Source organism: Colius striatus, chromosome 2, assembly GCF_028858725.1.
Source record: "Colius striatus isolate bColStr4 chromosome 2, bColStr4.1.hap1, whole genome shotgun sequence".
Lineage (NCBI taxonomy): Eukaryota > Metazoa > Chordata > Aves > Coliiformes > Coliidae > Colius > Colius striatus.
In genome coordinates, this window is record NC_084760.1 from 44,647,700 (window position 1) to 44,668,562 (window position 20,863).

General features: G+C 45.8%; 1 protein-coding gene across 2 annotated transcripts in view; it reads left to right on the forward strand.

Moving 5' to 3' along the window:
• XKR6 (XK related 6) overlaps positions 1 to 20,863 on the forward strand; it is a 197,533-nt gene that overhangs the window by 167,467 nt on the left and 9,203 nt on the right. For both annotated transcript variants that reach the window (XM_061989862.1, XM_061989863.1), the window contains one exon: positions 7,663 to 7,859. In XM_061989862.1, the coding sequence (XP_061845846.1) occupies positions 7,663 to 7,859 (197 nt within the window). The remainder of the gene's footprint in view (positions 1 to 7,662; positions 7,860 to 20,863) is intronic.

Sequence of the window (20,863 nt, forward strand, 5' to 3'; positions counted from 1 at the left end):
GTTTCATAAATCAGATGCCTCTTTCATGGTTGGTGTATAGTAAAGCCATCTGTGCTTTAAAACAATTTTAAATTGGCTTAGGATATGAAAGTATTGCAGTTTCTCCTGCGTAGCAGAAGACTGGCACTAACATTCTTTCTAGTAGATATTTCAGTTGCAAGTAATATTTTGCAGAAAGCAAGACTCTAATATTGGTTCAAGTATCATCCCTTCTCAAATACATGCATTTAAAGAGCAGGGTTTTGAATTCACATAAAGACCAGTATTTTCCCTGAAGTAGTTTTATCATGTCTGGGAACTAGAGCCATTCAGAAAGTTTGACTTGACTTGACCTTTTGGCTTTAAAGGGAACACATTGTGGCTAATACTTTTGAGGATCTCACTCACAGAGAAGTTTTCAATGAGGGATAAGGAAATAACGAGCCAACAGAAACGTCTGGGTGCTAGAAAACATTAAAAAAAGATGGATGCGGTAAACTGCGGTACAGTTGACTCAAAAATGTTAATACAGGCCAAGTAATCAAATTTTCTCACCTTGATGAAAGTACTATTGTGTAATCCTGTGACTCCTAAGCCTGATCCTGGATTGCAACAATGTTGTGATAAGTTAGAAGGTGAATAAAGCCTCATATTGGAGTTTCAGGTCATGCACCGAGATGGCAATAAACTCTGCATCTGCAGAAAGACAGTGTCTTCCCTGACCTGCTCATCTACAGATCACATTAATGATGTCATGCAGCACATTTAAGCTTTTTAAGTGTCTTTAAGGCACGGAATAAGCTTGTTTTGTGTTCAGCAACATATGTGGTTGGGATTACCTGTGAGGATACTATATTAATGGAAGGGTTTGTACACTGTTTGCTTAGTCCTATGAGAAGAATTAAGGTGTCCTTTCTTGCTTTTGAGATGGCAAGTGATCTTTCTCAGTTTAGTAATGGTCCCCAACATGATTGTGACCCAAGACAACTGGTGTAAAGAATTCCTCCACAGCCTTCCAGGGTTAGCCCAGGCCAGGAACCATTCCCCAGAGGCATTTTGGATGCAGTACCTTGTTCTGGAGGACTCTGATGCCATGGAAGTAGCTAACTGATGATGGTATCAGCACCTGGATTGAGCCCCTTAGTTCCCACTTTGATAAACTAGGAACAATAATTATCCATCTGTGAATCCTATCACTAACTTGCAATATTATAAAAAAGAAAAAAAATCTCTATCAAATGTTGATATTAAGCATGTTAATTGTGGTAGCAACTGTAAGTTTGGTTTTGATTTTTTTAATAGACAGCATTTTACTTTCGGGCTCCCCTGTTGCTTGAGCACTGCATCTTATATTCCTTTTTATATCTGTCAGAATGAAAATAATTCATTAAAATTAAAAAAGCGGGCCAAAGCCGCAGCTGGTGTAAATTGCTTAAGCCCTGTGGATGCCAGCTTGCTCCAGCTGAGATCTAGCCTTAGATAACCTAATTTTAAGGATATGATCAGGCAACTTCTGCTGCAAGCCTTCCAGCCTAGCAGTTACACATGTCCTCATTTCCACCTCTCCAAGGAGTGGACTTTTAAGCTGTAAACATCCCTTAGTGCATAAGGCGAGGTGCAGCAAGGAGGCAAGGGTTAATGTGTCAGAATCATAGAATCATTTTGGTTGGAAAAAACCTTTAAGATCATCAAGTCAAATCCTTCCCCTCACACTGCCAAGCCCATCCCTCAGCACCTCAGCAACATGGCTTTGCAATAGCTCCAGGGACGGGGACTCTACCACCAGCTCCCTGGGCAGCCTGGGACAGGGGCTGACAATCCTCTCAGGGAAAAAGTTCTTCCTCAGCTCCAATCTAATCCTCCCTTGGAGCAACTTGAAGCCATTTCCTCTTGTTTCTCGTAGGCTGGGGGCAGTGACTAACCAACCCTCAGCCACAACCTCCTGTCAGGTATCTGCAGAGAGTGTGTCTCCTCTCAAGCTTCTCTTCTCCAGGCTGAACATCCCCAGGACCCTCAGCCCCTTCCCAGTGGACCTCAGACAGTTTTCCAGCCAACAAAAAGCACATCCATCCAAACCATGGACTGTCAGGTTCTCCTGGCAGATGCTGTGGGAAATGGTACAAAAGCCACAGAAACCTCTGAAAATGGTCATGTAGAGGTCAGGACTTTTCCCCTTAAAAAAGATGGCTGGATCAGCAACCCATCTAAAGCGCATCTACACCAAGGCATGCAGCATGGGCAACAAACAGGAGCTGGAAGCCATTTTACACCAAGGAAAATATTACATGGTTTCTATTACAGAAACATGATGGAGTGATTCACACGACTGGAGTGCTGAACTAGATGGTTACAGACTCTCCAGAAGGGATAGGCAAGGAAGGTGAGGTGGTGGGGTAGCCGTCCATGTCAGGGAGTGCCTTCACTGTTTAGAGATCAATGATGGTGATGATAAGGTCGAATGATTGTGGATAAGACATGCTCTGCCATTTTTCGAGCCAGAATTTGACTCTCTGAATGCATTAGTAGGCTTGACTGGACTTGGTCAAGAAGAATTTCCCAACCTGGAGTTGTTGGGAATGGACTGAGCACCTCAAATCCTATTCCTTTCTGATGTTTTGTATACCTATACTAGGAACTAGGCAATTTCAAGGCCAATACATGATCACTGTAACTTCCTTGTACTGCTTCCTTGTACTGCCTTGTTAGTATAATCGCTAGATTGGTCAAGACCTACTAGCACTTACCAAAGTAATCATAACCTGGGCAGGGTTCAGGACTCTATCACAGAGTCTTTCCCAATACTGAATATGAAGGTAGCTACCTGGATTTGAAAGATGGGAAAGTTCATTTCTATTGTCAGTCTTGGTCCATTGGCCTCAGGAAAAGTGATCAGACCTCTGTCTTTTGTTGACTATTGTGTAGTCTGAGATTCCTGATCTTGCTTATCCTATGATTGTGTGGCACAGGCCATCAGGACTCTTTTTTTTTTCCTCAAAAGATAGCCCAGGGCTTGTGTTGATGTGCCTTTCCATGTTCCTGCAACACTCTCACATATCATCATCCTCTTCCTTTCAAGCCAGCCTGTTGCCTGAGGCATCCTCCTACACTTTCTGCTGGTGATATTCAGAGCCACCTCTGTAAATTGAACAGTGCCAAGGCGCAGGCATAATCTTGTAATAGTTCACCCTACTATATTGTCAACACAGTCTCTGTCAATCTTGGCCAAGGCCAACTGTCATGGACATAGACACGTGGAATCAAGTCATGCCAACTGGCCAAGGACAAAAGGCCTTTGGTCTGCTTTGTCTAATGGTATAGACAGAGCCTCTGACTCCATAATCTCTTGCGGAGACAACTGAGAAGTCTCTGTTGTCCCCAGGAAGCATCTTTTTCCATAGCACTTTTTTTTTTTGGGGGGGGAGGGTGCAGGGAGGGGACAGTGTTTACAGTAGGAGCATCTCTTCCCTCCTAGTGGTATCCTGAGGCTCTCTCCAAAGGTTATTTGACCACATTTCTGGAGCTGATGGCTCTGGCTTCTTCAAAATGTGCTTTGGCGCAGGGACAGCAGTGACTTTGCCTCGCGCAGTTTGTGTGCTACTGCGCCATACGTAGTAAATAAGCATGAGGGTAATTATACCAACAGGAATTCTGGGAACCCTGCCAGAACAGAGGGGACAGCCAATCCTTTGTGCATTTAAAGGAAATCGCCCTGAATCCCCCTCCCAACCCCAAATTAGTTCTAGCTCTTGAAGCCATGATGGAACTTAGAACTAAAAATATATGCGTACACACAAATACACACACTCATAGATAAAAATAGCCAGCATTCAAAAAATAAAAAGCCCAAAGTTAGGCTTCTGTATCCAAAATTAGGCTCTTAAATAAATAAATTAGCCTGATTTTCGAAAGCACAGAGTGGTGAATGGCTTTCACTGCCATAAGAGGAAGCATCGTGTTGCTAAAGATTGAAGATCAGGCCTGAATATGGATTTGAGAGTCTAATTATAGAATCCTGTTTGCTACCAGTTTGACCGAGAACAACAAATTTCAGGTGAAATGACATTGATTTTTTATTTTTTCCTTTGGAGTTTGTCTACACTTAACTGATGTTAGTATAGGTAGGAAAAAGCCCTCACACAAGTAAATAAAATAACACAATGAAGAAACAGATATACTAGAATAAAACTGCTTACAGCACTGTTGTGCATTTGTGTTGATAATTAAGCATTACCAGTGTTACAGACAGGTGAAGTTTTATATTGATTAATTAGATAGATATGTATTGTTGAAAGCCTGTGAGGTAGAAACACTGCTTTTTCCAGATACTGTCACGCATTCTCTGATGAAAAATCTTGATCATAGAATCATTACAGTTGGAAAAGACCTTTAAGCGGGCTAAAATTATGCCAAGAGATTCCTGAGGTCATAGTCCCATGTGGTGGTTGGATAGGGACAGATACAGATTCTAGTGCATATTAGATTGGGCAGGACTGGGCCTTATGGTGTCAAGAAAGTATGTCCACCTTGGATGGAGGACTATCAGCAAGCACATGGATACTCCACTCAAGTGTTTGTGTTGTGGTGTTTAGAGGCTGAGGACAGCACTGAAAGATCTGGCTTCAGCTGCCAGAAGACTTTGGGAGAGCCCTTTTCGTGCTCCATGACTCAATTTCCCCATCTATGGGAGGGGCACAATACAGCTGACCTTTGCTGGAGATTTGACAGCCAAAAGAATGTGGTGTTGCTATGATTGCTATTGTTCTGGCCATTGATGGAGACAGGGCCAGGACATTACATTTATCTGCTGCATTTTCACATCCTTTTGTGTGTGCTGCATTCATGAGTAGCCTGTCCTCTCATGGCCAGTTAGAAACATTCATCCTTAGTTTAAGATGATGATGAATCCCTAGAGATCAAGGAGAAATCATTACAGGGTGTGATGTCCCTTCTGTTAATTTCATCTTAAACTTTTTGAATGACGTAATGCCATTATTATAGTTTGGTTCTGCAAACCTGGAGTGCTCAGAAAAGTAAAAACAGTCTTAAAAACATACAAAAACTGGAGACAGATAGTGGGGATGGCAGTGTGGAAGACTAGAGGTCTAGCAGATGTGGGCTCTGAGAAGGAATGGAAAGGAATTGAGATTTTTAGTCTGAAGAAAAGCAAACAGGGGGTTTACATGGTAACTAGGTGCAAACAGGGGAAAGACTGCTGCAGCGTGAAAATGAATAAATCCTTCTCCTTGTCCATGACTGAGATGATAAGAAATTGGTGGCTAAAACTTCAGGAATTTAGTTTTCATTTACTAGCAGGAATGGGAGCTCCTGGAAAGGGGAGGCCATGAGAGACTAAAGGACAGATTTGGTGAATATCTCTCTGGAAAGAGATGAAGCTGTCTTTGCCAATGGGCAGCACTTTATGGGCACCACCACCTTGGTTTTCAGTGACCCTTTCTCACTGAATTTAACAACTAGTTTCATGCTCCTTTTCTCTTCATTCTCCTTGAGCCATTACAGCTTAGGGTCATGGAATCATTTTGGCTGGAAGAGACTTTTAAGATGCTTGAGTTCAACCCCTCCCCTTACCCTGCCAAGCCCACCAATAACCTATATCCCTCAACACCTCAGGTACACGGCTCTGCAATAGCTCCAGGGACAGGGACTCTACCACCTCCCTGGGCAGCCTGGGACAGGGGCTGACAACCCTCTCAGGGAAAACGTTCTTCCTCAGCTCCAATATAAACCTCTCCTAGTGCAACTTGAGGCCATTTCCTCTTGTCCTGTCATTTGTTTCTTGACAGAAGAGACCAATCGCCACTTTGCTACAGGCTCCTGTCAGAGAGTTGCAGAGAGTGATCTTTTCTCCTCTCAGACTCCTCCAGGCTGAACACCCCCAGGGCCTTCAGCCCCTCCCCAGCACACTTGTGCTCCAGCCCCTTCCCCAGCTCCGCTGCCCGGCTCTGGACACGCTGCGGCCCCTCAGTGTCCCTCTGGCAGTGAGGGGCCCAACACTGAACACAGCACTCGAGCTGCGGCCTCACCAGGGCCCAGCACAGGGGACGGCCACTGCCCTGGGCCTGCTGCCACACCGCTGCTGATACAAGCCAGGGTGCCACTGGCCTTCTTGCCCACCTGGGCACGCTGATAGCTCGTGTTCAACTGCTGTTGACCAACCTCTCTAGGTCCTTTTTCACCAGAAACTTGGTCTCTCCAACTTTGCCCTTTCAGCTAAATTATATTTATTTAATTTCTTGCATGCATGAAGTGAAAACAGGATTTCTATGCCATCCTGCAGCTTCTGGGGCTGGGGCTTTCATTCACACATTGAGCACATTGAGGCAGCAGGAGGAGGACCAGTGTCCATGGGAGAGCAGGTGACTCTAGGGTTATTTCCAGCTGACTCGGGCTCTGTTGGGGATGTCACACCAGTGTCACCCGTGTTGTGTGTGACTGCTGTAGCATTTTCTCGAGTGTCGAGCCCCATCTGGTGGCTTTTCTGCCTCATTTTTTTGGTGTGTCCTTGTGTCTTTCGGGATTTTTTGCCTTCTGTGCTTGTGAGCTGTGAATGGGAAGGACTGACAAGGAGCTTGGAGAAAGGGCAGAGCCTGCAGAGCTACCTTTGCTTTTCTCCCTGCTCTCTTTCCCTGAATGTAATCTGGAGATACAGAGACTGTAGAGGCTTCTGTCCTTTCCTCCTGCTCTTCCTTGCGCTGCAGGCTTGCCATAATTGGCAAGGAATGATCTAATCGTTTTGGCGAAACCCCAGTTTGTGCGGTAAGCCCCTCCCAGAGCCTCCAGAAGGTACTTCATCCCACTGTCACGCTGGCATCTGATGTGGGACAGATGAACAGTCCCAGGAGGGGACATTTCTCTCTGTGACTAGCTCAGATAACCAACTTTAGGGTCAGGATTGGGTGAAACAATTACCATCTGAAATTTCAGAGCACAAGGCCACCACTCAGGGTGAGAAGGAAAAAGACTCTATATTACATCATTGTTATCAACAAGCATTAGAAAGGTCCCCGTTATGAGATACTTGCTTTCTTAAATACCGTGGATCCTGTGGGGTTTGAGTACCTTGTGCTACCCTGGCTGGATCTTCACCTTCATTTACAAAGGTGGCCAGATTTTCCCTGAAGGGAAGCTATGTCCCCAGGGTGAGGTCTGCACGTCTCCTTGCACACCTGATACGGAAACAGAGGCAATAGAGCAGTACCCATCCATGCATGAGACACCTCCTTCTAGTCCAATATTTCCCAAAGTCTCAATAGCTGGCCAATGGCAAACTGTGGGAAAAATAGCATTTGTGGGTCACACGTGATGTCTCAATGCTCCGTCTGTGATAAAACAGGATCACATCTCTTGGGGTCTGTGAGGAAGGACCTTTACTAGAGTGCTAAAGGCCACCACTGTGTGTCGCAACCACTATTGCCAAGGAGCTTATTTCCTTCTCATCATGGAAACAAAGTGAGGGAGTTATTTTCTAATGCAAATGTTCCCTGAGCATTTCCAGCCCGCTCCTGGTTTCCCACTCCTGTGATACGAAATAGTGCAGGAGAAGGCGTTAGAGCTGTGTGGATGCCCCAGACCCCATTTCACTCAAATGACCTCCCTCTACCCATACATCTGGGGTTTTGACACGTGTCATACTTCACTCTCAGCTTCTCCTCCTGTTTCCTGCAGGTATATCCGAACTATGTACTTGGGGATCCAGAGCCAGAGGCGGAAGGAACACCAGCGGCGTTTCTACTGGGCTATGATGTACGAATATGCAGACGTCAACATGCTGCGCCTCCTGGAAACATTCCTCGAGAGCGCCCCTCAACTGGTGCTACAGCTCTGCATAATGATCCAAAAGAACCGTGCAGAAACATTACCATGTAAGTGACACCCCCTTCTCCTCCTTCATCCTTGTGGCCTTCCCCTCTCTGATCCCATGCTCATGTTTTGCATATCAGGGGTTGTCACTGGGGACGAATGTCCTTCCAGCTCTGCACTGTGTTCACGGGGTAAAATTTCTGCTCCTTCCCCTGAGAAAAAAAACCAAACCAAACCAAAACACAGTATCAATGAAAAACATGAGATTCAGCTCCAGTCCAGTCTAAAGAAATGACGGTGTTATTGGGGGGAGGCAAATAGTCTGTGGTGCTATGGCAAATGTCATTCCTTTGCCACCTGGCACCGGGCAAACGCAATCATTCTCTGCCTCAGTTTCCCTCCTTGTATAAGTAGAGTGATAAAATGGGCCAGTTTTGAATTTGTGTTGTGAGGACAAATGGTTCAATGCCTGTGCAATGCTCTGATGGTGTGAAGAGTAACACAAACATTTGGGTTTTTAATAGCTAAATGCTGTAGGACCTTTTCTGAAGAGTGCCCAGGAAATAAGGTTTTGTCTTTGGCACCATGGTTCTCAGCAAGGCAGTGGAAGGGATTGTGTAGGGACAGAGATGTAGTGCAAAGGTAGATAGATGAGAAGAGGCTTGGAAGCAACCACAGAGAATAGTTTGCCAATGTTGATGCCCTTTTCTTCAGTGATGTCCTGAGCATGTCCTGCTTCCAACGTTATTAACCCCACTAAAAATGTGTATAGCATAACCTAAGAGGCTTGCCAGGGGGTTATGCAGATTGTTAGACTCGCCGCTGGGTGAAGTTTGCTGGCCTCTGTTGTACTGCAAGTCAGATGACATGGCCAGATAGTCTCTCCAGGCTTTCAAATCTGTGACTCTTTCAGTTTGCCACTTCCAGGCATGGCTGCCTGATCCACTGAACAAGCTGCATCATTTTCCACACGCCCCCTCCCCTCCCTTCCTCAGCTATGCAGTTCCTCGGTTCCTCCACCACACTGAGCTAGCTGCTCTCTCTTCCAAGGCAGTGCACGTCCCCTCCTGCCTCCCCGAGCCCTGGAGGGCTCTTTGCCTGCCACGCTCCAGCAGCCGAGCTCTCAGGGTCCCCAGTGCATCTTCTCCCTGCCTCCTCACTAACAGAGATCAGGCTGCGTGCTTAAGCAGCGGACACTGCTGATGGAGATGAGCAGCAGAGCTTTTGCTCAGTGCTTCTAACTCAGGTGCAAGGTTTCCTAGAGCTCTTCTGTGCCTGGTCAGTGCTTCAGTCTTCCTTCTCCCTCTGGCCAGTACGTAATTATGTAAAAGGAAATTAAATAGAGAGGGGAGCTGTTATGAAAGGGAGCATCAAAGATTTTCCCTTAAAGCAGACAGAAACCAAAGGAAGATGGATTGTTAGGAGGCAGTGTGTTTAAAAATCAAATCAATTCTCTCCTGGCTCATCGTGTCTATGTGAGTGCAGCTCATCAGAGGAAGAGGCCAGTTCTGCCCCTAAAGAGGGACAGTATCAGCTGTGTCACTGAGGTATGCACGCTGGCAAAATGGCCCACACCAGAGCTTACAAATCCAGGTATAGCCCCTGCTAATGTGTCCAGACTCCAGATATTTCCACATAGTTCACACAGTCTCTTATGAATTTGTTTTGTGCTAGAACAAGGTCAATTTACCTTTCCTCCAAGTCCCAGTCCTCCCTGCTCTTAAGACTGCAGTGCCAAGCCCAGTGCAGGAAGCCAAGTCAGGCTCCAGTCTTCTCCAAATGGGTCAACTAATGTCTCCAACTCCTCTTTAAGGAGCTTTACAAAGGGAGTTACTGGAATGGCTATCAGGAAGTTTTGCGTTTTTCTTCTAGTTCCCATGTGTGAGGTTGCTGTTGAGGTAAGAAGGGTGAATAAGCTAGAGGTCTTTTACTCAAATCAAGAGCATCTCCTCCAGAGATGTTTAGGAGTGTGGTGACAGAAAGTGTTGATATTGCCTATTGTGGATGCATGGAGTAGGAGGGCCACAGCAATGACAAGTACAAGGGGATGCAGTCAGGCTAATGCTTGATTTACTAATTTCCATATCTATTGAGTAGCCAAAATAACATTAACATGAGTGGCAGTGTGCCTAGATGGGCAAGAAGGCCAGTGGCACCCTGGCTTGTATCAGCAGTGGTGTGGCAGCAGGCCCAGGGCAGTGGCCGTCCCCTGTGCTGGGCCCTGGTGAGGCCGCAGCTCGAGTGCTGTGTTCAGTGTTGGGCCCCTCACTGCCAGAGGGACACTGAGGGGCCGCAGCGTGTCCAGAGCCGGGCAGCGGAGCTGGGGAAGGGGCTGGAGCACAAGTCTGCTGGGCAGGGGCTGAGGGCCCTGGAGCAGGCTGAGGGGAAACATCATTACTCTCTACAAGTCACTGACAGGGGGTGGAGGTCAGTCTCTGCTCTCAAGTAATGAATGACAGGACAAGAGGAAATGGTCTGAAGTTGCCCCAGGGAAGGTTTATATTTCAGCTGGGGAAGAACTGTTTCCCTGAGAGGGTTGTCAGCCCCTGTCCCAGGCTGCCCAGGGAGGTGGTGGAGTCCCCATCCCTGGAGCTGTTGCAAAGCCGTGTAGCTGAGGTGCCGAGGGATATGGGTTAGTGGTGGGCTTGGCAGTGCTGGGGGAATCGTTGGACTGGAGGATCTTGAAGGTTTTTTCCAACCAAAATGATTTTATGATTTTATACTTCTAAGAAAGGAAAGCTTTGCAAGAACCATTTTACCCTAAATGGTGCCTGTTTGAAAGGGCTGAGTGGAACCTGTGTGTATTGCTCCTTCAGTGCTCACAGAACATACCATTTTCACTACTGTGTCTCTGCTCACCTAAGTGTTGGCATCTACTCTATGGTCTGACACCACCATCAGCGGAAGGGCCGGTGCTGGAATTTGAGGTCAAGTCCCAGCCTCAGTAAAGCTTGGGACAACACCCCTGGAATTTTATCAAGGTCAGGATTCATTCCTTCGTCTTATCCCTAGCATAATCCAGACCCAATCCCATCTTAGCTGCCATTGCCCAATGAAAAAAGCACAGAGAGAAAAGAGGTAAGAACTTGATGTATTCTGTTGAGTGAGCAGATTCAACCTGGTAGTTGCACACTGCGGGCATGAGCTGGAGTACTTTCCCCTGTGGCTGCTGGGTTGACATCAGCTCCTGAATATGCATATGGAAGGAGCTGGTATTGTTATGCAGGCTCTCTTTAAGCCATTCTGCTACAACCACAGCTGTGTGGGTCCAAAACACAGTCAGTGGAAGGCAAAGGCCGAAGGATGCCTCCAAAACATGGATCAGCCTATGTCCAAAGCAGCCAAAGGAGAATGAAGTGAGATGTTTGCTCTCCAGCAGAAGCTTTCTCTAGGGAATGTAGTGTCATGGTTTGGGACGATCCAGGGACAAAATACAACAACTCCTGAAGGGTACGGAGAGCTTAATTGCTGCTTATGGTCCCAGACAAAACAGACCAGGCTACTCAGCTTGGGGAAGAAAACAGGAAATAATTTAATCTGCCAACCACCAAAAAAAAACCCCATAAACCCCCCAAACATAACAAACAGAAAACAACACAGGGTGGTACAGTGATGAAGAGCACAAACAGCCCTTTAAGACCACCTTCCCCCCACCCCTCCCCTCTTCCCAGGCTCAGAGCCCTGATTCTAGTGTCTTTATCTCTTCCCTACCTTGAGTGATTCAGAGGGTCAGGGAATGGGGGTTTCAGTCAGTCTTTCCCTGATGGCTCCTGCCACTTGTTTCTCCTCAGAGCAGGTGGGCTTCTCACCAGTCCTCCCTGCTCCAGCATGGGATCCCTCACAGGCTGGGCAGCCCTGCACAGGCCACTCCAACATACGTTCATCCCAAGGGCTGCAGCTCCTCTCCGCCTCTCGTGTGGGTCTGCTCTGTAACCCACCGGCTCTCCAGCACAGCCTGCACCTTGGCCGCCTCCTCACACAGTCTTCTGCCTATCTGGGTGCACTCACCCAGAGCTGCTGGCAGCTCTCAGTCCTGCCATTGCCCTGCGTGGGTTGCAGGGGTACAGCCTGCATTCTCGCCATGAGTTGCAGAGGGGTCTCTGGTCTGTCACTCTTCCTTCCTTCCTCCTTCTCTGACTATGGGGTCTGCATGATTGCCTTCATCTTGTACCACTTGTACATCTCCTCCCAAACACTTCAAATTCCCATCTTTAAATAGTGATTGCAGAGGCACCAGATTGGCACAGCTGAGCACCCCAAAGCTGAGAAAAAGTCCAAGAACTCTTTACCAGGCCTTCACTGCAACCCACTCCCCCTGTTACCAAGCAAAAGCAGCTCCTCACAAACCCATGACACCTGGATAGAAGATAGGTGATGCATATAGACCTACCCTTAGGGTTAGACAGCAGGAGGTGATGGAACTTTGAAGAGGCTGCAGCCCTCTCTCTCAGCTTAACTGTCTCTGAGATTTAGGAGAGGATGGGATGAAAGGGTAGACATCTCTCTGAGATTCCCAGACAACACTGGACAGAGGACCTCCCCTGATTTAAATAACGTGCTGTATTTGCAGGGTGAAACATAATATTAACAACAACAACAACAAATGCCTAGCAACCCAGGTCTTTGCTTCATAATCACTCCTAGCAGATAATCCACCTCACTCCTTGCAGAATAAACCATCCTTAACCCACTTCACCCTGCAGGGGTTCCTCAGCACTGAGTGGAAAGGAGCACATATAACCAGCTTAAAGGAGACAGCCAACTTCTAGGCAGTCGGTGAGGTGAGAGGGATTCCAGTTTTTCAGCATAAATCCCCTCTTAAAGAGGTTTCCTTTTACTTTTTTTTTTTTCATGTGACTACTTTAAGACTTAATGAGATTTAGCACCACCTCTAATGTCCTTCCACTCATGTTACAAGTGCTTTACACAATGTTTTTGCTGGGAATTTGCCTGTGTGAGGCTGCAGTTTTCAGCTTGGGGTTCCCCCCCACAAAAAGGACTGTCTATCCACAGATGCTGTGCCTGTCTCCTCTGTAACCCTGCTGTCGGTCTGAAAGAGATTTGCAGCGTAAGCCTTCATTATGCAAAGTCCTGTTGAAATCTCTGGGATTTTGCAAGGTGTCTGTGCTCTCTACAACCCACAATAAGTGCTCTGAAACCATTCATGTGTTTAAGAAAAAGCAACATTTAGTTTCAGCCTGTTCTGGAGGGTGGTCACTTTTAATCAGTGATACACATTAGGCATGGAAAGGGATTTTAGCCATCCCAGCTAAAGGTGTGTGTCAGCTGAAGGGTTATCCTGGAATTCACCAATGATGTAGACAAATTTTGTTATCCCTCCCAGAGCAAAGTCCTGTCTGTTTCATCATTTCCTCACTCTTTTTGTACCATGCCTGGAGGCCATTTATGATCAGGGCTTGCCCTTTTTAGCAAGAACACTCTGAGATGCTTTTCCATGTCAGTTCATTTAGAAAATTCAACTGATCTCTGCAGGGTATTGGAGGACAAGCAGCAGAGGCGGATTATCAATTGTCCTCACTGCCCAGAGACAGTATTCCCCATTGAGTTGAGTGAGTTCAAGATGACTCAGCCAAAAGTTAAACACTCCTGCACCTGAGTGAGAGGATTCCTGTGTGAGTGATAATCAGTTAAATCTAATGTCACCACGGCAATGCTGGGGTAACGGCTGGACTCGATGATTTTAAAGATCTTTTCCAGCCTAAACAATTATGTGATTCTGTGAAATTTCTCAGTTAATTTTCTCCTGATGACAGGCTGATAGTTAACCAATAATATACTGTGAATAATGGATATGCTGTGAACCACATAAGATCTGAAATGTCCTGTTAGATATATTCATAGGGTGGGAAATATCCCAAGACACTACAGCTTGTTGAGGAATGGCTTGAGATCTAAAACCAAGGCCATGTCTAAAGGACAACACATGAATGGATTACTTCTTACTCGATCCCCTTGTCACTCAGGACCAAAGACCAAAAATTCTTGATTCAGGCAACCAAGTGAAAAAGGAAATCTTTAGTTGCCTAAGGGTGTGATTTTCAAATGTGATCAGCACTGGTTGAAATGTTACTGAAGAGACTAAAATTCCCATGTCTTCACTGAAAGTGGAGAAGAGACTCATTAAATTGGGAAGTTCATCCTACAAGTAAACCAGCTAACCTTGGAGGAGCACTAGAAGAAGTTAATGCAAGATCCTTCATGCTGCCCTGGGCCAAGCAGGTACATCCATGGAGAGCCCAGCAGAAGCGGCACCAGTAATGGTCCATCATCACCACTGTGACCTTGTTAGCATGGGCCTAATGTGGTTTGGGCCTGGACCAGCTACCTCTGAGCCAAGCAATCCCCAAGGACTGCTTGGGAGTAACGACAGACCAGGGACCAATCCCATCAGGCAAATGGACGTGGCCATCTTTGGATGGCAGGAGATATGAACAGGGCCAGAGTGTGCCAGAGTGTTGGAGGACAATCCTTGAAAATACTTGATTCTTAGTAGAGAGGCAGCCACAGAGGACTGCAAGTGAGGAATGCCATGCTGGATGGAAAAGCATGTGTAGGGGGAAGTGCTTGCTGTGGGGTGTTGCTGCCTGTTTTCCCTCAGTTTGAGTGCAACTAAATAGATGCACTCCAACAGTGCTCAAACATGAATCCAAAACCCCACATTCAAACCTCTGGCATTTCACTACACAAAACTGCCCCCATTCATGCAGAGTCATGAAACCAGAGTTACTCATCATAAATAAGCTATGGTTCACCTTTTCTAGGTAGGCATCAGATTCCACAGGGCTCAGTACAAAAAAAGACCAATGTGGCATCTACAGACTCTGTCTGGGATGAGTAAGACATTGATGAAGGCCCAAGCAAAGTCCTTCTCCTCCAGAAGCAGAAACTCTTTCCCTCTTCTGACTGGTGTATTTTTGCTAAGATCCAGCAAGATAAACGCAATGTATGTTTAAAATGTCTTTGGCTCGTAGAGACCTCAGCAACAAGAGATGAGGTGGGGGTAAGGATTGCTAGGGTCACACTCTGAGCTTTGACTTGGACCATGAGTCAGATCATAAGGATGATAAAATTTGCCCATGGGGTTGAAGGCATATTCTTTTTTCATCTCTCGTTCCTTGGGGAGTAAAATGGGAGAAATCCATCTTTCAAACTGGTTCATTGTGACAGAAGAGGCATGAGCAGAAAAGCAGTTGCTTGTTGCCATGTGAGCAAGGGATAGAACCAGTTGTGTACTTGCTGAAGGGGCTTGGCAGGAAGGAGCTGGGGTAATCTGCATTGAAAGTTTGTCTCAATTCAACTACAGTTTGCCTTTAAATGTTCGTCAGCAGCCCAAGGAGGCACCTCAGAAAATGCCCAGATAGCTCCAAACACATAAAGCAGCTCACCTGGGAGGCCACTCATATGACTCCAGTGCTCTGCCAGACTGGGGCATATGGCTCTGTTCCTGCCTTCCCCTCCTTGTCACCAAAGCCGGATGACAGATAGCAATTTGGTGCCCTGCTTGAAATGAGTCGCTGGTCCCAGGCCAATTCCCAGCAGCATCAAAAAGCCATCTCCACAGTTGGCAGTGGTCACTGAGGATGTCTTGCTTTGGCATGCTGATAGCAGGCCAAGCCTGAGGCATGCTGGCAGTGAGCAGTGTGGGGAGAGCTTGCCCTATCGTCAGCCGTATTGTCTCAGCGCAGTGGGGCAGGAGTGGGTCCAGGAGCCTTTGAAGCCAGAAACAGCTGGTTTCTTTTTTTTCACAGTGGGCTTTGGAACAAGTCCAAAGAGAGACATCATCCCTTAGCCCATCCCCACCTGCAACTTCTCCATCCACCACCTTGCCATAGCTCTCGCTCTGTTATTTTGGAGTTCTGATAAAAAACCCCTTCTGTTGCATACCACGTGCCACCATCACACAGATGACACGCCACAGCCAATAAAGATGAGTCACCGTTCACGAGACAACACTGGCAGGTAGTCAGTGCTGCCAATTTTAGGCTTTGTAAGACTGTGGTAACCATTGGGAAGGGGTTACATCATCAGAGCACTACACAAGCAATAGCCCATGCTGTTCCTGTTTTCTGCAGGCCAGCTGGGAAACTGAGGCACAGAGAAAAAGGTTGGAGGTAGGTCTTTGGGAGGGGCCTGTATGCTGCAGGCTCCTGGGGAGTAAGTTTATGCCAGGCAGATACCAGGCAGGAAATTAAGGCTTTTTCAGATAATTTTATGCTGCAGGCTTTATTGGAGACAGACTTCTCGTGACAGATTCATGATTAGAGCATAGGGAAAGGTGTCTGTTCACTGCTGAGCATTTGGCTAGTAAAATGCATGGAAATCGAACTCTTCAGGGTGTTCTAGCGTGCGGCTCTGGGATTCATGTCAGGCATCCAGGAGAGCATGATAACTCTGGATAAACAGAGAGCACACAGACACTGAGATGTGCAAAAAAAAAAAAAAAAGGGGAGGGGGAAGATGCCAGACAGGTGCTGGGCAGGGACTTCCCTGTGCTTCTACCCTTAATGTAGATGGGTTAGTGCAGGTTGGTGCAAGTGGCTCAAAATCTCTGAGTACTGAAGGAGAGAACTTTCATGTTGAAGAATCTGTCAGTTGTTTTATATGATTAGCTTGGGGTGATGGTCCTGAGTCTGGGAACGTAGCAGATTTATGGAGTCAGTAGAAATATCTGCAAATTACTTTTCTCCTAAGTGTCATTTGACCGACCTCATGCTCTCAGTGCCTTCAGTATGGTCCCATATTTACATGGATGATCACTGATAGGGACTGCCTACCAGGTACGGCCTTTTCCCTGCCACAGGAGCCCATATCTGATATAATCAAAGGTTCAAGCAGTCATTTTGAGTAGGGGAACGAATGTGTGGTTTGTTCTCAGCCTGTCCTTGGGGAAGGTGATGTTTATTAATCTGTTGAAGAGGCAGTCTCAACTCCATCTTGTACACATATGAACCTCTGAGAAGGCAAAAAGTCCCAGGAGAGACAAACCAACATAACTTAACAGGTGGACACTGGCGTGTCATTGAGTTCTGGCCTGCTACACGTCATTAGACCTTTGCAGAACATACAAAGCACAGGAAGCAGAAGAAGCAGCAGGCGTCTGCTGTTATCCTTGGAAATCCTTGTTCCTGGTGCCTTCAGCTACCCCAGTGCGAGACAGCACCAGCTGCACCACATCCGTTTCTGTTACTTTGTCACTCCTCCTCACAGAAATTCTCTGCCAGACTCTTTAATGATGCCAGCCCTGTCTACTCTCCAGCAGTGCTGAGATGCTCCTTTTCATCAGGAGACCAGTCCCTTCACCTGCAATTATTATAAGTCCATCGCTGGCCTCTCACTGAATAACAGAGATTTATAAACAGTAAGGTTAGCAAAGTATGCACTGCTGACACATCTCTAAACACACTGAATGAAGACCTTGGTCAGGGAGTGCAGACCAAGTCGAGTTTCCTTCTTCTTTCCCATCAGATCAAAACTATTTCCAGAACTGGAATGAAATTATTTCTGTAATGGCTTGCAAACCTTCTGTGTCCATGCCAAATCACTGACCAGAGCTGGTTTGCAGAATCTGTGTTTGGTGCTGTCACAGGCTGCTTGAAACATTGTCTTGATGTTGCTTCATCTCCAAGGAACTGGCAGTGGGAGCTGCATTTATAGCAGGAAGTTCCTTCACTAAGCCCTGGCAGAAGATGTTGCTTCCTCAATCTGGTGATGAGTCTGTTGGGTTTTGTCTATGCTAATAAACTGAAACACATCGGAACATGAGCATAGACACCAGATTTCAGTCATCCCTGTGGTTCAATTATCAACACAGTCCTTGGCATGTTTTTAGCCCATGACAGCTAGCACCAACCCAAACAATTCCCAGACTTGGCTCAGATGGTAGCATGGGCTGAGGATGACTCTCATCATGCAATCTGAACTGATCCACCCCATTTTGGAGGCTGAGACAGCATAATGACATGGATGTAGTGGTCAAGAGACTTAGGTTACTGACCTCTAGGCAAAAAGTCCCAGGTTCAAAAGCTTCCCCAGACCAGTGCTAGAGAAAAGAGGTACTCATGGATACTTTTAAAATGGACAGAGGAACTCCTAGGGCTTTCCTTTTCAGTGCTGACGTTCTCCCCTCTTTTTTCAGAGTACTTTAGTCCGACTTTCAAGATTACAATGTCCTTTCAGCTTATGCTAGGCAGATTTAAATTCTTCTCCATGGCTGCAGTTCTCATCTGAATTTAAAGAAAAGCATGCCAGGATAAAGATACTGTAACAAATATCAAATGTACAGTGTTGAAATGCAAGTATATTGTATGTGTTTGCATAGTTGTATTGTTTCATGCCAACTATCCCTACTGTGAGAACACAGAAATGGGTGGGGAAAGATTTTATTCTAAATCAAGCCATGTGTTGTTTTTCTTAGCAAAGGGGTTTTTTCCCCATTCCAGTGCATTCTAGTAGAGTCCTGAGGTGTGTTTCTCTTCTAGAGGCTCCTAGTAGTAAAGTTGATATATAATTAGGTCTGAAAAATCTCAATATAGGAGGCTCATTCTGATCTTTACAGAGCGTAAACTGGGAGTGACTCTGCTGGAGTCCGTCAAGAGATTCAATATACTCAAGAATCTGAGCAAAGAATTGGCTGCTAAAAGTTCTATCTATCTAAAGTGTCTTTCACAAAGAACCAGCTGCTGAATGTGCAATATTATTTTTCCCCCCAGAGTAACTCCTCTTGGATTTTGCCATCTTATTCTGCTTTTCAGTGAAAATCATGACATGTTCAGAAGATAGTTTGGTTTTTTTTTTCTCTTGTTCTCTGGGAAAGACTTTCAAATAACAGAGGGAAATCTTGCTAAATCGATGGCCACAAAATACTGCACATCTAACCAAGAGGCTACAAGAGCATCACAGTCATGCTGGGATGTCCTTAGTCTCTAGATCCACACTAATGGTAGTGCTTAGCTCTCTCTGTTAACTATAAACACAGCTTAGATTGGCTTTTTTCCCATCTCAGGTGCTTGACAAGATTTGGATGCCTGTGGGCCATGCTGATGGCCATGTAGATACAAGGCTCTGCTCAATCTACTCAGATTTCTGAACTGAGGTCCGAAGCAAATGATCACAAGAGGAAGCAAAAAGTACACCAAGAAAAAGGAATGGAAGACTATAACCATGACTATTCTGACTGTGTTCCTTTCAGGTTGAACCAGGTTTCTGTGATAGGCTCCACTGACCTGTAATATTGCCCACAAAAATGTATTTTGCTCTGCATGCATAGATTTAAATCCTGTCCTTGCTGGAGGTGTTGTCAGGACATCTTGATGGAGCATTTCAACTGCAATCTCCTGGATTCTCTCAGGGAGCTTCAAATCCTTTTGTCTGTGGCTCTTCACTTTTGGATATTTAGGTGGGGCTCTTTTTCACTGTGAGTCTGAGACAGGGGTTAAAGACATTCAGATTAACTGGAATTTAACTCAAGTCTTTATAATTACAGTGATGACTATGCAGAAGGTATCTCGCCCTGAACAGAGTGGCAGTTTATACAGCTTTTGACAAATATATAAGAGTTCTCATGCTCTATTTTCAAACAACTGTGCCTGGGAAATCCTGGCTGCACATTTCCAAGGTGCAAGAATTAGCCAAGGTAATTGGTACCTGGAAAAATTTAGACAAGGCTCATACTAGAGTGTCTCTCATTCCTATATTTGTGGCATTAGAAGAGAGAGATGCACATAGTTGTTAGTTCTGAGTGTCTCTATGAACCTCAGTGCATCCCTGCCCACATGAGATTCAGCATGCTCTTTGAAGGAGGGGCTGGGGAAGGATGCACCAGGGCACTGTGGGAAGATCTTGGAGTGATATTGGCACCTGTGTAAAATAGCCTAAGTCCTCAGTAGTCAACATGAACCTGAATTTTAGTGATAACAGCAGTTATTCTAGTTGGAAACACCATCAAATCTAACTCTATGCTGACATCAAAAACACCATCAGTATGAAAAAATGAGATTTCTGGTTTACTAGCAAAAAAACCCATAAAGGAATATATAAACTCGTTTTTATTAAGACTCTTAAAATAGCATTCACTGAAATGGGACTATATGCTTTTCGTGAGAAGTGGAGAGTGGGTGCTTTTCTTTACATTTTCTTAACTTTCAGAGGAAGTTTCAAAATGGAAGGACCATTTCAAAATAAGTAGCTTTATGTCATAAATAATGACGTCATAATTAATGCCACATCAAAAAGGATTCTAGAGGCAAGATTGGTCTTCTTGTTTGCTACCCCCGCCCCTCTACCCCGTGATTGCCTCCAGCTTCTTTAGAGCTGAAACTGTTCACCAAACTCACCCCAGATTCCTGAGTGGCCTTAGACATCTGCCATGCATTGCTCCCGCTGAAGAGTGTGATTTTGAAGTTGATTTCCTTTAGCTCCACCACTAGACTTCCATCAGAGACTGTGGTGGCTGGGTGAACCATCAGAAGAGAGCTTTTCTCCATCAGACAGGGTTTGCTCATCTAGCTGTATCAATAAAGTCACACTGGCATTTTCTTCAGGTGTAACTTTGAGAGCGTATCTGAGACCAGATTCCTAGAAGGATTAACCTATTCTACTGAAATAACATTTTGCTGGCATAAAGCTGTCTGCACATCTGTATTACACCTTACCTAAGCTCTAGCTGCCGTGCCTGGGCTCCCCAGAGCTGTCTGGACACAGCAGCCATCTGGATTAATTTACTCTGCCAAATAGCACAGCCTGGAAGATCTGATAATATGAGAGCCTCCATTTCCAAGAGTCAAACCACAGGTCTTTCATTTTATTTTTAAAGTGATGAAGGATTATATGACTATGTTTGTAATAGGCAGAGGACTGTGCATGGATTATGTCTATACCTGTAATGCAAACAGCACTGGAGTCCAAGCGCTGGCACTCAAGTGATTGGTCTCTGGTACAGTTTTGGCCAGCTAGCCCTTTCCCAAAGCTTCCCCAGCCATGAGAAAATGCATTCCCGTAGACCAGAAACCATTCTCAAAAGGCGGATTGGATACAATTACCAAGGGAG